The sequence below is a fragment of the Ipomoea triloba genome, chromosome 3 (assembly GCF_003576645.1).
Source record: "Ipomoea triloba cultivar NCNSP0323 chromosome 3, ASM357664v1".
NCBI classification, from domain to species: Eukaryota; Viridiplantae; Streptophyta; class Magnoliopsida; order Solanales; family Convolvulaceae; genus Ipomoea; species Ipomoea triloba.
This window is the reverse complement of record NC_044918.1, coordinates 18,313,418-18,329,641: the sequence shown is the minus strand read 5'-3', so window position 1 is coordinate 18,329,641 and position 16,224 is coordinate 18,313,418. Positions and strand designations below refer to the sequence as shown.

The 16,224-nt window shown below is 34.1% G+C and overlaps 4 protein-coding genes across 4 annotated transcripts; 3 read left to right on the top strand and 1 right to left on the bottom strand.

Moving 5' to 3' along the window:
• The first annotated feature begins 1,003 nt into the window (after nt 1-1,003).
• LOC116013006 lies at nt 1,004-3,336 on the top strand. The gene is made up of 9 exons (XM_031252671.1): nt 1,004-1,153; nt 1,365-1,632; nt 1,710-1,806; nt 1,901-2,025; nt 2,113-2,197; nt 2,269-2,389; nt 2,477-2,761; nt 2,838-3,062; nt 3,148-3,336. The coding sequence occupies exons 1-9, from the start codon at nt 1,004-1,006 to the stop codon at nt 3,334-3,336; spliced, it is 1,545 nt and encodes a 514-aa protein (XP_031108531.1).
• Nucleotides 3,337-8,185: 4,849 nt separating this feature from the next.
• LOC116013005 lies at nt 8,186-11,091 on the top strand. Its single transcript, XM_031252670.1, has 5 exons — nt 8,186-8,367; nt 8,481-9,406; nt 9,484-10,701; nt 10,848-10,967; nt 11,075-11,091. The coding sequence occupies exons 1-5, from the start codon at nt 8,186-8,188 to the stop codon at nt 11,089-11,091; spliced, it is 2,463 nt and encodes an 820-aa protein (XP_031108530.1).
• Nucleotides 11,092-11,095: 4 nt separating this feature from the next.
• LOC116013004 (ATP-dependent DNA helicase PIF1-like) lies at nt 11,096-12,508 on the top strand. Its single transcript, XM_031252669.1, has one exon. It carries the CDS (start codon nt 11,096-11,098, stop codon nt 12,506-12,508), a length of 1,413 nt encoding a protein of 470 aa, XP_031108529.1.
• A 196-nt stretch (nt 12,509-12,704) lies between these two features.
• Nucleotides 12,705-16,076, bottom strand: LOC116014366 (nucleolar protein 56-like). The gene is made up of 8 exons (XM_031254411.1): nt 15,847-16,076; nt 15,281-15,495; nt 15,024-15,181; nt 14,536-14,723; nt 14,211-14,463; nt 13,841-13,989; nt 13,574-13,708; nt 12,705-13,353 (listed from the first exon to the last, which is right to left on the bottom strand). Exons 1-8 carry the CDS (start codon nt 16,049-16,051, stop codon nt 12,998-13,000), a joined length of 1,659 nt encoding a protein of 552 aa, XP_031110271.1. The 5' UTR covers nt 16,052-16,076; the 3' UTR covers nt 12,705-12,997.
• Between the last annotated feature and the right edge of the window lie 148 nt (nt 16,077-16,224).

Below are 16,224 nucleotides of genomic sequence, written 5' to 3'. Positions count from 1 at the left end.
CAACATAGGAGAGAGAAAAAAGAAAGAGAATATGAGAGTTCCTCCTGCAAAATAGAGATTTTTTGTGGTCTTGTGGCACAATGAAGAAAGAATCGGACATGCAACAATGCTAGTGGCATGTCAGTTTTTTTTTTAATTCTTTTTTCCTTCTTTCTCGTTTCCTCCTCTCCTTTTTTACTTGCACCTCAAAAACCACTTCCTCCTCTCTTTTTTTACTTGGCACCTCAAAAACCACCCAAAAACTGGATTCCCCCTCTCAATTAAGGTTCCTATCTTCTCTCTCAATTAAGGTTCCTATCTTCGTGAATTAGAGTGTACTAGTACTAGTATAATATATGTCCATGTCAATTAGAGTTGTTCTGCATGCCTAGGTAAAAGAGCCATCAACGTCCAGATACTCAATTACACTATAAACAAAGATATTGAGGATAAGATCTTCATTCACTAATCCTTCTATCTAATAAAGCTATAAGATTTCGGCCAATGAAATGGCCCCATTTTCCCGCCCGCCCTAAACTACGTCGTTTGCGTTTTGGCTCTAAGATCTGGTGAAGTTTTCCCGCTCATGTTTACGTAGCCTTTTGGTAGGCTTTTGGCGGAATCAATCATTAATCAATTACCTATAATCAATATCAATTAGTATTTAAGTTATACTTAAATACTACCATCTTTTGGCATTCCCAATTTATGGGAAGTTGTTATAATTAAATTACAGTTCTTATATATCAAGTTTTTCCATCAGACTCAGCTACTTAAATACTATATTTATATTACATACATCACTCAAATTACATAAACCCTAATCATATCATTAGGATTTTGAATTTCAAAATGCAGGCATGCGTATTAAGCCCCATGTCGTTTCGTTTATCGGTGTATTGATAGGTTGCAACTTATCATCATTCTTCAGCCTCCAAAATCCTTCTTCTATAAAATGGTTATGCTTTCTTCTTCCTTCTACGTAAGTCTTCTGCTGGCCATTTTCCATACCTTACAAAACAAAATGTCAATGCTCTATGTATTAGCAAAAGACATTTCTCCTCAATCCTATAAGAAAGCAATTAGATTAAGGTTGATTCGTACTTACATTGTGACTGAAGGTAGGAACAAATCTGCTGTGAAGAGTCAAGAGTGTGTCTTTCACGACATTGAGGTAATTACATTTAACCTTTCCTGCTTCATCTTAATCTGCAAAGTGTTCTGCTTCATCTTAATCTGCAAAGTGTTCTGCTTCATCTTAATCTGCAGAGTGTTTTAATAAATTGTTCATTGTTAATAAACTGCTAATACTGAGTATAAACTGCAAAGTGTTCCTTCACAGTTTCTGTTTTTATTCTTTTGTTTTTTTCTTATTATTTTTCTAGGGTACCTATGTTCATGCAAGTATACATGCCGATTTTATTGATCAGTTTTCCCATCTGCTAAAAGAAGGTAAAGTTTATGCAGTAAAAAACTTTGTGGCTGTGTCTTATTACTACCAGTATAAAACTACACAGCATAAATACATGATGAGGTTCAATCAATACACTACTATTGAGAGACATAGGAGAAAAGGTTTTCCAAGCCTTTTGTTTCGGATTAAACCTATTGAGGAGTTATTGGCTGGCAAGGTTGAAGAGAAGCTGTTGATTGGTAATCTACTCTACACTATTTTCATTTTTTTTTTACTTATACATCATACTTCTCAACACATCTACATTTCATTATAGATGTTATTGGTAGAGTAGTTGAGTTCTATTCTCCTAAGGATAAGGTCATTGCTGGTTTTCCCACACAGTTGGTTGATTTTTTGATTGAAGACTCAAAGTAAGTTTCTCAATTACTGTGAAATACTATATTATTTCATCTATTTTTTTTTTTACATGCTTTACACTTCACTACACTTTTCCTGTTTACTTAGGGGAAATAGAATCAAATGTACATTATGGGATGAGCACGTACCTGCTGTTATGCCATTTTTCAATAACCATAGCGATGGCCATTTGATTGTTTTGCTCCAGCTCTGTCGTGCGAAAACAGTTGACAGTAAGTTCCCCTTCCCTGCAATCATACAAAAAAAAATCAGATTATTTGTTTGCTTAGTTTATACCTATTTTCCTGTATTTTTTTTAGATGAGGTCAGGATCTCAAGCTCATACACTGCTACAAAGGTTTTATTCAATTTGGACTGCCAAGAGTTTGCAGATTTCAGAAATAGGTACCCTACAAATTCCCTGAATATATTTTTTTACATTCTTAAAAATAATGAGAAATTTTTTCATTTAACAGTTTGAAGGCTAATTGTAGTCCACTCAGAAGTATTTCTGTGGTGTCTTATGGTCACAGTGCTAATAATTCACAGTCTCCTATGGTTGTCAGCACAATTCGAGATTTATATGAAAGGGCTGAGGTAAGGAATATCTGATTTACAAACAACATATGCATTAACTATATGATTAATGCCTAATTTCATTTTTTGGTTGAATCAAATTTGCAGGAAGGGTATTATTATGTCCCAGGTACCATTGTATCAATTGAAAGTGGAAAGAAATGGTTCTATAACTCATGTAGAAAACCGGGCTGCTTTAAATCACTTACTCTTACAGAGACTTACTACTTTTGTGACACCTGCAAGACTAATTGGGCAGAAGGGAATGTGAGATACAAAGTAATTGTTAGGGTTCTAGACAAAACAAGTGATGCACCTTTTGTACTGTGGGATAAGGACTGTTTTGAACTTCTGGGCATTACTGCCTTAGATTTGAAAGTCAAGTACTCTATGGTAATTTATTTATTTTCTGACTACAAATTCATTCCTACCAGCTGTTTTAATTAGACTAACTGTTTCTGTTTCCCAGTCTAAGATGCAGGTTCCAGTTGAGTTTGAACAATTGAGGAACAAATCTATGGTGTTTAGAATTAATCTTAAGAATGAACACATTAGGAATCCAGCTAAGCCTATATCAGTGTTAAGTGTTAGTCATAATGAGGAATTGGAAGCTCAATACTGTCCATCTATGTTGGATGATCAAGATGAATTATCCAGAATGATAGAGGAAGATGCAGATGATCTGGAATCCGAGGTAATAGATCTAATTATTTTACTTACACAACATTTTTATACTACTAAGTAGATGATTTATAGTTACTATTTTTTTTCATACGCAGGAAAGTGAATCAGGAGATGAGGCAATTAGTCCAATAGTGCAAGCTAACTTGAAGCTAAAAGGTGTGGCCAATGACCAAGATGAAGTTGACACAGGTGCTATTAAGAGATGTCTACTTGACCAGTTCTCATCAAGTCAGAATTTGAAGAAGTGTAGACCTTTAGTGATCAAGGAAGAAAAGACTTTATGAGGCTCTGAAAATACTTTGGTTCTATGTGTTAGGGTGACTGGACAATGATGTTTTTAGACTTGGACAATGATCTTTTGAGACTTTATGCAGTTTTACTGCATTTTTTTGGAGAGTTTAACTCTCACTTTAAATTTACTGTTTTTTCATGCTCAATTGCTTACTACACCCATTACTTGCTTCTTTTTTTTATTTCTTTTGCAATGCAGGTGCTTAGTCATGAAGAGTCAAGGTCAAGAGAGGATGACATGCAACTTTTTATTTTTTATACTCCTGAACATGTATCTATGATTAGCTGTATATATATATTTTTTTTGTCATGTAAATCCTAATGCCAACTACATTATATTGTCAACTTAAATAATAAGAATTATTATTTTCTTACTTTCAGTTATATAGTTAAACATTTACACTACATCTAAGTTGTTAAAAGTACATATTTAAGAAAATATTTCGCACAAGTAATTTAAAGTATAATGTCAATTTTTTAACTAACTTACCAGCAATATTTGTACTATAGGGTTTAGGGTTCTGTTCTTCCAGTCATCTCCATTCCCTTGAGTTTTTCTGCTAACATAAAAAAAAAAACACATGCCTATTATTTAAAATCACAAACAGTTAATCATTTAAACTAATACAAACTTTCAGCTTAAAATCTTTAGTCTACTTAACATTTAATCAACTTTACACTTATCAACTTTCAAAGTCACAACCAGGTAATCATTTATAGTTATAGAAACTTAGTCATAAAACTCTTTGTCCCCACATGGCTATTATTTAAAATCACAAACAGTTAATCATTTCAACTAATGCAAACTTTCAGCTTCAAATATTTTCTCTACTTAACATTTAATGAACTTTACACTTATCAACTTTGAAAGTCACAACCATGTAATCATTTATAGTTATAGAAACTTAGTCATAAAACTCTTTGTCTTCTTAACATTCAATGAAATTACACTTATCATGTTTTAAAATCCCAAACACCTAATCATTTACATTGAGACATACTTAGAGCATAAAACTTTTCAAATTCTCCACATTGCATTGAAAATTACAGTTATCAAACTTGAAAAACCCTGAAATTTAATCCTTTAAAACTCACTGCATCCCTGAACTTTTTCAGTACTAGATGTAAGCTTTTTACACAGAGAATACCATAAATCTGCATTTTCCAGAGAGAAATAACCAACACAACTGATTTTGGCAAATTCCAGCAGACAATTCCATGAAGAAGTTAACACAATCCTGTGTTATACGCAATAGACTTATAGCAACAACCAACAACAAAGGTATTTATACTCTATTCATTCTATGTATTATCTATTCTAAGAAAAGAAATCAAATTTGCTCCCTATACTACAGTTTAAAGAACTCATCTGTATTTGTACTTTGTATCTGGTAGCTTTATCTGGTAGCCTCATCTGTTAGAACACAACATAAGAAACACATATTCAAAAATTTGAGTAAACACTTACCAAGCAGTAAAGAGTAACAATGTACAACTGAATTAGAGGGTTAGTGTTAGGAATTCTTATCTTGCTACTCTGGGAGTTATATTTCGACGGATTGAGGAGAGGTGCATTGATGGAAATATACATGCACCCGATGAGAGCTTCAAAGAACCCTAGGTTGAAATTAAAGCATATAAGAACGCATTACTACACAGATCCGCAAAATCACAGTAAGAATACCAAAGATTCTTGCAAAAACATAGGGAAATTNATTTTTTCCCAATTATAATCTTTTTTAATCACCTTATTACAACAATTTATTTTTTGTGTTTTAGTAATGTTAATGTATTTATTTGTTATATCATAATGTTATTATTTTCTCCTTTTTTGTAAAAATGTTGTAAATACCAATTATTGTATTTCTTATTTTCTAATCGTTTAATATATATATATTCTAATAATTTAGAAAATGAGGATCCCCGAACATCTCTTTTTGTTCCAACCAAATCTGGTCAATTTAGTTTCACTAATAACAATCAAGATGTGAAATTGACGTACAATGGTTTATTTCTCAACACACCCAGAAGTCAGCTAACACCTGGTCAGTATTTATTTTATCATTGTTTACTATATTGTTAACTACACTTTTGTCAATTTAACTATTCTGTTCTTAACTTTGTTTGTTACATTTTATTCCATCTTCAAACAGTCAATCACCCGAACAAAATAACCGAGTCATGTGTTATTATAGGCAACAAAAGAAAAGCAAAAGCCAAGCACCAAGGTATTTCTCCCTTTCTATGAGCACTTTCTTTTCATTATTTTGAATGCATGAATTTAAATTACTCTTTGGTTAAAATTACGCTCTCTTTACATTTATAAAAGAAATTTGTTGTTTATATATTTTGTTTTTGCATTACTATGTCACATTAAAATTTGTAAATTCTTTCTTTATTTTGAACCCATGTTATTAATATTATTTGATTATTTTATTGCCTTTTTTCATCAACTTTGTTTTTTATTACTTTATAACTTAGAAAATGTAGAGGGCCGAACATCTATTGCATTGCCACCAAAATCATCTCACGTTAGTTTGACTAATAAGACTCCTAACGCGAGTTTGGCCAACGATGGATTAGTTCTCAACACACCAACAAGTCAACTAACACAAGGTCAACATTTATTATATGTGTAATTCCTATATTTTTAATTACCCTATGGTCCATCTAAAAATTTAGTTCTTAAATTGTTTGCCTACATTTGTTTTCATTTTTCAAACAGATAATCACCTGACCAAAATAACGGAGTCATGTGTGGTTATAGGCAATAAAAGAAGAGCAAAAGCCATCCACCAAGGTATTTGTCATTTGTCATGCCATGTTTCTTTAATTATATTTATTTTTTATAAATACTTTTCGCTAAAACGTATGCTCTCTTTACTTTTTTAAGCGAAATTAGTTGTTTATATATATATTTTTTAATTACTATTACGCATAATAATGTTTTAACTGTTTATTTATTTTGGTTTAATGTTATGAATTTGGTTACAGTATTTTATATTCTTTTAATCAACTTTGTTTCTTATCATGTTATAACTTAGAAAATCAAGATGGTCGGAAATCTATTTTTGTGCCACAAAAATCATGTCATGTTAGTTTGACTGGTAACACTCCTGACGTGACGGTGAACAACAATGGATTATTTCACAACACCCCCAGAAGTCAACTAACACAAGGTCAGTCTTTATTTTTTATTTAATTAAACCATTTTTAATTACCCTTTTGTCTATTTATCAAATTTGTTCTAAATTTCGTTTCTTGGAATTGTTTCCCATTTGAAAACAGATAATCACCTGACTAAAATAACGGAGTCATGTGTGATTATAGGCAATAAAAGAAAAGCAAAACCCAATCACAAAGGTATTTCTCCCGTGATTAGAATAGTTTCTGTAATTATATTTATTTTTTCTAAATACTTTTATCTAAAACGTATGCTCTCTTTACTTTTTTAAGCGAAATTAGTTGTTTATATATCTTTTTTTTAATTACTATTACGCATAATAATGTTTTAACTGTTAATTTATTTTGGTATAATGTTATGAATTTGGTTACAGTATTTTATATTCTTTTAATCAACTTTGTTTCTTATCATGTTATAACTTAGAAAATGAAGATGGTCGGAAATCTCTTTTTGTGCCACAAAAATTATGTCATTTTAGTTTGACTGGTAACACTCCTGACGTGACGGTGAACAACAATGGATTATTTCTCAACACGCCCAGAAGTCAACTGACACAAGGTCAGTCTTTATTTTTTATTTAATTCAACCATTTTTAATTACCTGTTTGTCTATTTCTCAAATTTGTTCTAAATTTCGTTTGCTGCAATTGTTTCCTATTTGAAAACAGATAATCACCTGACTAAAATAACGGAGTCATGTGTGATTATAGGCAATAAAAGAAAAGCAAAACCCAACCACAAAGGTATTTCTCCCGTGATTAGAATAGTTTCTTTAATTATATTTATTTGTTCTTTCTAATTAGTTTTCGCAAAAACATATGCTCTCCTTACTTTTTTAATACAAATTGGTTGTTTATATATCTTATTTTTAATTACTATTACGCTTTAAAATGTTTTAACTGTTTATTTATTTTGGCATAATGTTATAAATTTGGTTACACTATTTTATAGTCTTTTAATCAACTTTGTTTCTTATCATGTTATAACTTAGAAAATGAAGATGGTCGGAAATGTCATTTTGTGCCACAAAAATCATGTCATGTTAGTTTGACTGATAACACTCCTGACGTGACGTTGACCAACAATGTATTATTTCTCAACACGCCCAGAAGTCAAGTAACACAAGGTCAGTCTTTATTTTTTTATTATTAACTTTAAACTTTAGTTCAAAATTTCTTTGTCTTCATATTAATTTATTTTGCTTTTTGATTCTAAATCCATTCCTATATATACAGATACGACATTTGTAGAAGCATCATCCTCAATGAACCGTTGTTTAATGGAAGATTTTGACGATGCTGTTTTAAATCAACAATCCCTTGCATCTTTAACAAATGGTATGCTTGATAAATTTTTTTATAATTATTAGCCAATTTTCTAATTATTTAAACTTATGTAGGTGAATATTTGGATTTTGCTGATCCCACATATTTATGTCCTCATTGTGGAGCGCTGTTTTGGTTGGAAGAACGAGTGAACAAATCAGTTGGTACTAAGAACCCTAAGTTCTCACTTTGTTGTACTCATGGAAAAATTCAATTACCAAGGCCTACAACTCCACCTCCTCAGATTTTTCGTTTGTTTTTCAATCAAGATGGTCGAAGTAAACATTTTCTGGAGAATATTAGGTCTTATAATAATATGTTTTGCTTTACATCAATGGGAGGAAAGATCGATAGAACAGTCAATGTTGGCACAAGCCCGCCTGTCTTTAGATTGCATGGTCAAAATTTCCATTTAATGGGGAGTTTGCTGCCACAACAAGGCCAAAGGCCGAAATTTGCCCAGTTGTATATTTACGACACTCAGAATGAAGATTCCAATCGATTGAATGCAGTCGGGTAATTTAGAACTATTTTTATATATAGTATTTAATTTAAGTATTCTTATGCCCTAATATTTTCCTATATACCAAATTATTTCAATATGGTTTCCTGCATTGTTATTTATGTAGGGACAATGATACTACCAACAGATTGCATCTTGATATTGTTCAAAATATTAAAGATGCTTTGGATGAAAACAATGCATTCGTGAAGTCATTTCGCAATGCAAGTCAGCATATTGAGAACGATCCTACAGCAGAGATCAAAATCAAATTGATAGGCAAGAGATCAAAAGATGCTAGGACATATAACTTGCCTCAAGTTCAAGAAGTTGCCGCTTTGATTGTTGGTGATATAGATCCAGATATGGGACAGCGCGATATTTTGGTGGAAACTAATTCAGGCCATCTGCAAAGAATTAGTGAATTGAATCCGGCTTATTTACCGTTACAGTATCCACTGCTATATCCATATGGTGAGGATGGATACAGAGAAGATATCCCGTTTGCGGACATTCTTGATCGGGCATCCACAGCAAGAAATCGTGTATCTCCACGTGAGTATTTCTCTTTCCGTTTGCAAGATAGGTTTGAGCACACATCAACATTATTGTATGCAAGAAGGTTGTTGCAACAATATATTGTTGATGCTTATACCATGATAGAGTCTGGCCGTTTGCTCTACATTAGGACACACCAAAAATATTTGAGGTGTGAATCTTATAAGCGCTTAACTGATGCATTGACTAATGGAGAAGTAGATCCTACTGCTCAAGGAAAGAGGATCATCTTGCCATCTACCTTTACTGGAGGAGCCAGATATATGATTCAAAACTACCAAGATGCAATGGCTATTTGCAAAGCTATGGGTTATCCTAGCCTCTTTATTACTTTTACATGTAATCCGAAGTGGCCCGAGCTAGAGAGGTTTTTAAAAGCACGCAATTTAAAGGCGGAAGATAGGCCAGATATCATATGCCGAGTTTTCAAAATGAAGCTAAACGCTCTTATTTCAGAGATTCGGAAGAATAACATTTTTGGAGTTGTTACAGCAGGTAAATTGATTTTAATTAAATTCCTAATTAATCATATTATCGTTTTGGTGGAAATTAATTACAATTTTTTTCTCCAGTCATTTATACTATTGAATTTCAGAAGAGGGGGTTGCCGCATGCGCATATTTTGGTATTCTTGACAAAGAATGACTCTCCTAAAACCCCAAAAGACATAGACATGTGGATATCTGCTGAGATTCCAAATGAGATTTGTGATCCTGAGTACTACAAAGCCGTTCAAGAATTCATGATGCATGGTCCTTGTGGTTCATGTAGGAAGAATTCACCTTGCATGGTAAATGGTCGTTGTTCTAAGTTCTTTCCAAAGAAATATGTTACAACTTCAGTCTTGGATCGTGATGGATATCCAATTTATCGGAGGCGTGACAATGGCCGCACAATAAACAAGAATGGGATCAACTTGGACAACAGATATGTTGTGCCTCATAATAGGTACTTATTGATGAAATACAAGGCGCACATTAATGTTGAATGGTGCAATCAGTCAAGATCAATTAAGTACTTATTCAAGTACGTCAACAAGGGAAATGATCGAGTAACTGCTGAGTTCTACAATAGTACCGTTGACGAATCAACTGGGAAAGAAATTGATGAAATCAAGATGTACTATGATTGTAGATATATATCACCGTGTGAGGCTGCCTGGAGGATCTTTTCCTTTGAAATACAGTTCCGAAATCCTTCAATTGAACGCTTAAGTTTCCACTTACCAGATGAGCAATCTATTATATTCGATGATGGTGATAATGTTGATAGTGTCATTAATCGTCCGATAGTGTCTCAAAGTATGTTCACTGCATGGTTTGCCGCTAACTTGAAATTTGAGGAAGCTAGGCAGTTAACGTATGCTGAAATGCCTAGGAAATTTGTTTGGAAGAAAGACAAAAGAGAATGGCAACCTAGACAAAGAAATTTTGCAATTGGAAGGATTTTCTATGTGCCACCAAAATGCGGTGAATTATTTTATTTGAGATGTTTACTAAATTTGGTCCGAGGTCCTACAAGTTTTGAAGAAATCAAATGTGTTGATGGAAAGCAGTATATGTCATTTAGAGATGCATGTTACGCTAGAGGATTAATTGAGGATGACAAAGAATATGTGGACGCTATTCTAGAGGCATCACTATGGGCAACTGCTTATTCTCTAAGGAAACTTTTTGTCACATTGTTGACGTCAAGTTCAACGTCAAAGCCAGAAATTGTGTGGGAAGCTGTTTGGATTCATCTAGCAGAAGATGCGGAATACCAAGCTAGAAGAACTTTAGGAGTCCCAAGTATATATATATATATATATATATATATATATATATATATATCCTTCTATATATGTACACATACACACGTGTGTGTTACTCTTATGCATTACCAAATTACCCTCAAATGTAATACTTAGTTCCATTACATCATTTCTTTTCAACAGATGTAGTTCTTACAGATACACAAAAGAAGAACTATGCATTGACAGAGATTGAAAAATTATTGACTTCTTGCAACAAGTCATTACAAGATTATCCACCAATGCATATACCTGATGAACCAAGTAACAGTCTATTGGTGAATCCTCTCATATATGAAGAACTCTCATATGATCGGCAACTGTTAAAGGAAGAACATGACCTATTGGTGGGAAACTTAACTGATGAGCAGTTACTGATATACAATAAAGTCATGTATGATGTGGATACCAATAAAGGTGGGCTCTTCTTTGTCTATGGATATGGTGGCACGGGGAAAACATTTTTATGGAAGACACTATCAGCTGCTTTACGGTCAAGGGGAGAGATTGTACTGAATGTTGCATCCAGTGGTATAGCTTCACTATTGCTACCAGGTGGTAGGACTGCTCACTCAAGGTTTGCAATACCTATTTCTATAAATGAAGACTCGACATGCAACATCAAGCAAGGTAGTCCATTAGCTGAACTCATTATCAAAGCAAAGCTAATAATTTGGGATGAAGCTCCTATGATGCACAAACATTGTTTTGAAGCATTAGATAAAACAATGAGAGACATCCTCAGGTTCTCTGATTCTTTAAGCTGTAACAAGACCTTTGGTGGTAAAACAGTGGTTTTAGGTGGTGATTTCAGGCAGATTCTACCAGTTATTCCAAAAGGGACAAGAGAGGACATTGTCCAAGCCAGTATAAATTCTTCATATCTGTGGACTAATTGTCAAGTCCTGCGTCTTACAAAGAGTCTAAGACTGCGCAGTGTTACGGCTGAAGGAGAGATAGAGAAATTAGATGCATTTGCAAAATGGATTGCGGACTTAGGTGATGGAAAGCTTGGTGGTAATACCGAGGATGATTGCAATATCAATATTCCTTCACAATTTCTATTGCAAAACAGAGGAGATCCTATCAAACAAATTGTTGACGAAACATTTCCGACATTTGGTACTGGTGTTATAGATCCTGAACAGTTGAAGAGTAGAGCTATTTTGGCACCAACATTAGATGTTGTGGATCAAGTCAATCAATACATGAACAATTTAAATCAATCATCATCAAAGACTTATTTAAGTTGTGATTCTGTTTGCAAAGCGGATACTAATGACAATATGTTGGCCGAAGTGCACACTACTGAATTTTTAAACAGTTTAAAGTGTTCTGGTGTACCAAACCATTCCTTAGAATTAAAGGTTGGATCTCCAATAATGTTGTTGAGGAATATCGACCATTCGATTGGTCTTTGTAATGGAACGCGGTTGATTGTCACCAAGTTAGGTAACCATGTGATTGAAGCCAAGATATTATGTGGCACACATTATGGGACAAATGTATTGATACCCCGCCTATCTTTGACTCCGTCAGATCCAAGACTTCCGTTCAAATTTCAAAGGAAGCAGTTCCCGGTGATGTTGTCCTATGCAATGACAATAAACAAAAGCCAGGGACAAACATTGTCAGTAGTAGGTTTACTATTGAAGAAACCAGTATTCAACCATGGTCAGTTGTATGTTGCAGTTTCCCGTGTTAGTAATCCGGATGGACTCAAAGTCTTAATTGCTGATGAAACCAAGGGTTTAGTCAACTATACACAAAATGTGGTTTACAATGAAATTTTCAATAATTTGTAATTCTATTTTCCATTCAATATATAATGAAGCCATAATCTTTTTCAACGAGTACTATAATATGTTATTTTCCTTTTTTTTCCAATTTATTAGACAATTATTATCGTTCAAAATCAACAACTACTAAAGGCCGTGCATCGCACGGGTACAATACTAGTCATTTTCAAAAGTATATATAACACCACCAACTCACACAACATGGGGGTCAAAAGAAAGCTTTAAGATAGCATTTGGATTACAGTGCAATATATCACCATTACAGATGAAACAAAGAATTAAGAACATAGTTAAGCAGTCAAACTCATTTGATTAGGGGTCTCTAACAAACATGATATAGATTTGGGTATAATAAAGTAAAGAGATAATATCATAATAATACCCCAGAACAAAGATAAAAATTATATGAAATACAGGCAGGCATGGCCTTTCAAAATTTAAGACCCACGTAGAGTATACTACTGGATTAAACTGGTTGCAATCTCTCTCACCGTATCATTCTTCATTTTCAGCCTTTGACTTTTTCTTTTTCTTTTTACCTTCAGTAGCTGTTTCAACTTCCTCTCCCTCTTTCTTACTCTTTTTTTTCTTCTTTTTTGTACTTCCATCCACGTCTCCAGTTCCATTCACACCATTTGCATTTTCTGCACCTTTGTTGTTTAGCTCCTCTTCTGCTTTTCGCTTCTCCTTTTTCTTCTTCTTTGGTTCTTCAGATGCATCACCATTTGTATTATCGAGTTTATCTTCTTCCATGGGTTCACTATCCTCCACGGCCTTGGATTTCTTTTTCTTGCTTTTCTTTGTGGAAGGTTTGCTGGGTGTTGTGTCCGCATCCATAGACATATCTGCATCTGCAGCAGAGATAAGAAGAATGATGAAATTAAAGAGTACATGATTGACACACCAGTAGAAGAGAGAATTTCTATGCATTATCTAACAGACAAATACCACCTCGGTTGGGTATGTGCAAAGCTGAAATGCTGTTACAGTGTTGTAGTTGTGACCATTTAATTTTTCTTTTCTATATTCACAATACTCTGCACACTGAGGGTGCAAAATTGCATGACATACCTTTAGTTTGGAAATTTTCTATAGCAGCTTTCATCACATCTATGTTTTTGCGCGGTGCAACACCCTTATCATAAAAATCAAGCCGCTCCTCAACTTGTTCACGGAGTTTCTCACCGAAGGATGTAGTATTGTTATCTGCAAAAATATAAATAAGTTCAATCCAATACACTAAAAACAAGGAGCAAGAAAGAATTGGAGCAGAAGGATTAAGTTATGTTTTAAATATATAATGGTAGTCTACGATATAGAAGTGGAACCATGACTAACCTAAGAAACAGTCCAAGCGTGAAGCAATAGAGCATTTGTTTGCAAGATATCGTGCCATTCGCCCTTTGTTTTTAGCAGAAGCACGACCAATGAAGGAAGAATGAAATATAAGACCATATTTGGGTGTGTTCCCTTTGGTCTTCAAGGCCCTGAATCAAAAATAAAGTGTGAATAAAATGGTTAAACGTGATTTATTTAGCAAATACAAAAGGCAATGCTAAATAAAAAGAATAAAGTAACAAACGTCTAGTCTGTATGCAACCAATAAAGAGTGGGAACTGGTCTTCAATTGCCATTTGCAAAAGCATCATTAAGAATACTAAATGCAGTTATTTATACAACAGTACTACAGTAATGTGCAGTACAATACCTAAAGAGTGCCTTCTCAGCACCAAGTATCTGAAGGGTAGAAGAAGGGCATTTGGCAAGGTTTGTAAGACTACCAGCATGAGATATTAAACGGGCTCCAACAACTTCACCAATCAGAGCAGCTAAATTTGGTGCTATGTCATGCATCTTGGCAACCAAATAATCATAGAGGCTCTTCCTATACTCAGAGAGATCCATTACTCTCTGTGCAAACTGCTTGACATTAATCAAATCAATTGGAGACAAATCATGCCCTGAAAAATAAACAGAGACTCAGGAAAACAGTCAACATACACCTCCTCTACAAAATCTACAATATATCGTACCCATGGATGCTTTTGCAGCTTCTACTATTTCCTTGGCTTTATCTTCATCTCCAACTATTTCAGTTAAGGCTGGTAAGCTGTCCTCAGCTAACTGGGATTTGTCCTCAATAAATTTTGCCAGTTTGGCATATAGATAATTATCATTAATAATCTTCACCAGTTCCGGGAAATGCCAAGAATACCATTCTCTGCATTAAAATTATTAATATAACTGTTCAGAAAACATATGCAAAAAACATTCAGTTTCAACTTATTTGTTGGTGATCCAGGAAAGGGGAACTTAGAAAAAGAAATTGCACAACATGATTCTCAGACTTCATAGTTTCCAATTAATGAAAGAAATAGCAGAAATAAGGCATGTCAACCAGATGCCCGTTGCGATGAAGGATTAACATTAACAGGGAAGGGTACAGACAGAAGGTTGAACAGCCTAGTATCAACTCATGCAGGGACCATTTACAAGCCATGAGATGGCAAGAAATACATACCTGACTCTCATTGAGAAGGTATTTACATCTTTATCAAGAGTATCAAGCAAGAATATTGCTTGAATAACCATATTGTCGACCCGATTAACATTGAATTTGACCTTTGCTCTGCTATAGCTGTGTCCCAAACCCAGCTGAGCTTTCTCCAGGTCACCCGCCTATAATCATTAAAAAGATTACAAATAAGTAAAGATTAAATATTGAAGAATAGTGTACAGGTTAACAGATATGAGGACAAGGTAAGAGAACATGCAAACCTTTAGGTTTTCAATGAACTTCTCGAAATGCAACCTCACCCCTCGCAAAAGCTCTAGAACAAATTCATTGCTTTGGCAAGGAATTTTAGTTTCTTCAAATATATGTGATCCCAGCTTTGGTTCTGCAAGGCCTAAACTGAACTTAGCCTTCTTACTCTCTTTTACCTTTGGGAGAGTAAGTTCCAAGAAGTTCCTTAGCTCATCTGTCATTTGCCCTAAAAACAAGCATAAAAATCCAAGAAATCAGTTCTCAGATAAAAACCAAACTACTAAACAAAAAATAAAACCCTCCATGATTCCAGGAACACGTTTTTCTAATTTTGATAAACAGCAAAATAAAAACTAAACAAATTTCATTATTTTCCCTAAAAACTCAAACATATCTCCCCTCGCATTGCTACTGTACCATACGAAGCTCAATTAAAGCAATATGAAAGTATCACCAACAATGTAGAATTTAAGCAACTACACATGCAGCTAATAAACTACACACATTATTCAACATATAAAAACGAATTTCTCTTTGCATGTAGACAGAAGGTTTCGCTTTTTTAGAAGTGTTTTACCTTCGGAAACGGCGTTGCACTGATTCAGGGCATCGAGAGCGGACTCGAAGGGGTTAAATGCAACGAGTTTTACAACTTTGCCGAAGCGATTGAGATCGGCGATTGACTTCCGGACAGCATCGGTACTCTGTCCGATTTCGTCGAGCCCGTGCGCCAGGAACAGCCCATAACCAGAGGCCGACTCGTACAAAAGGTAAAGCGCCATTGTTGTGTATCAACTCCGAGTGAACTCTTTGTTCCACTGCATTTGTATATACCCAATAATAGCTAGGTTTAAGCAAAGGTAGTAGTTTGCAATGTAGTCCTTCAATTATCGTCTAGTTGCAAGTTAAGTCACTCCAATGAGTTAATTATTTTTTAATCTCAATATTTTCGTCT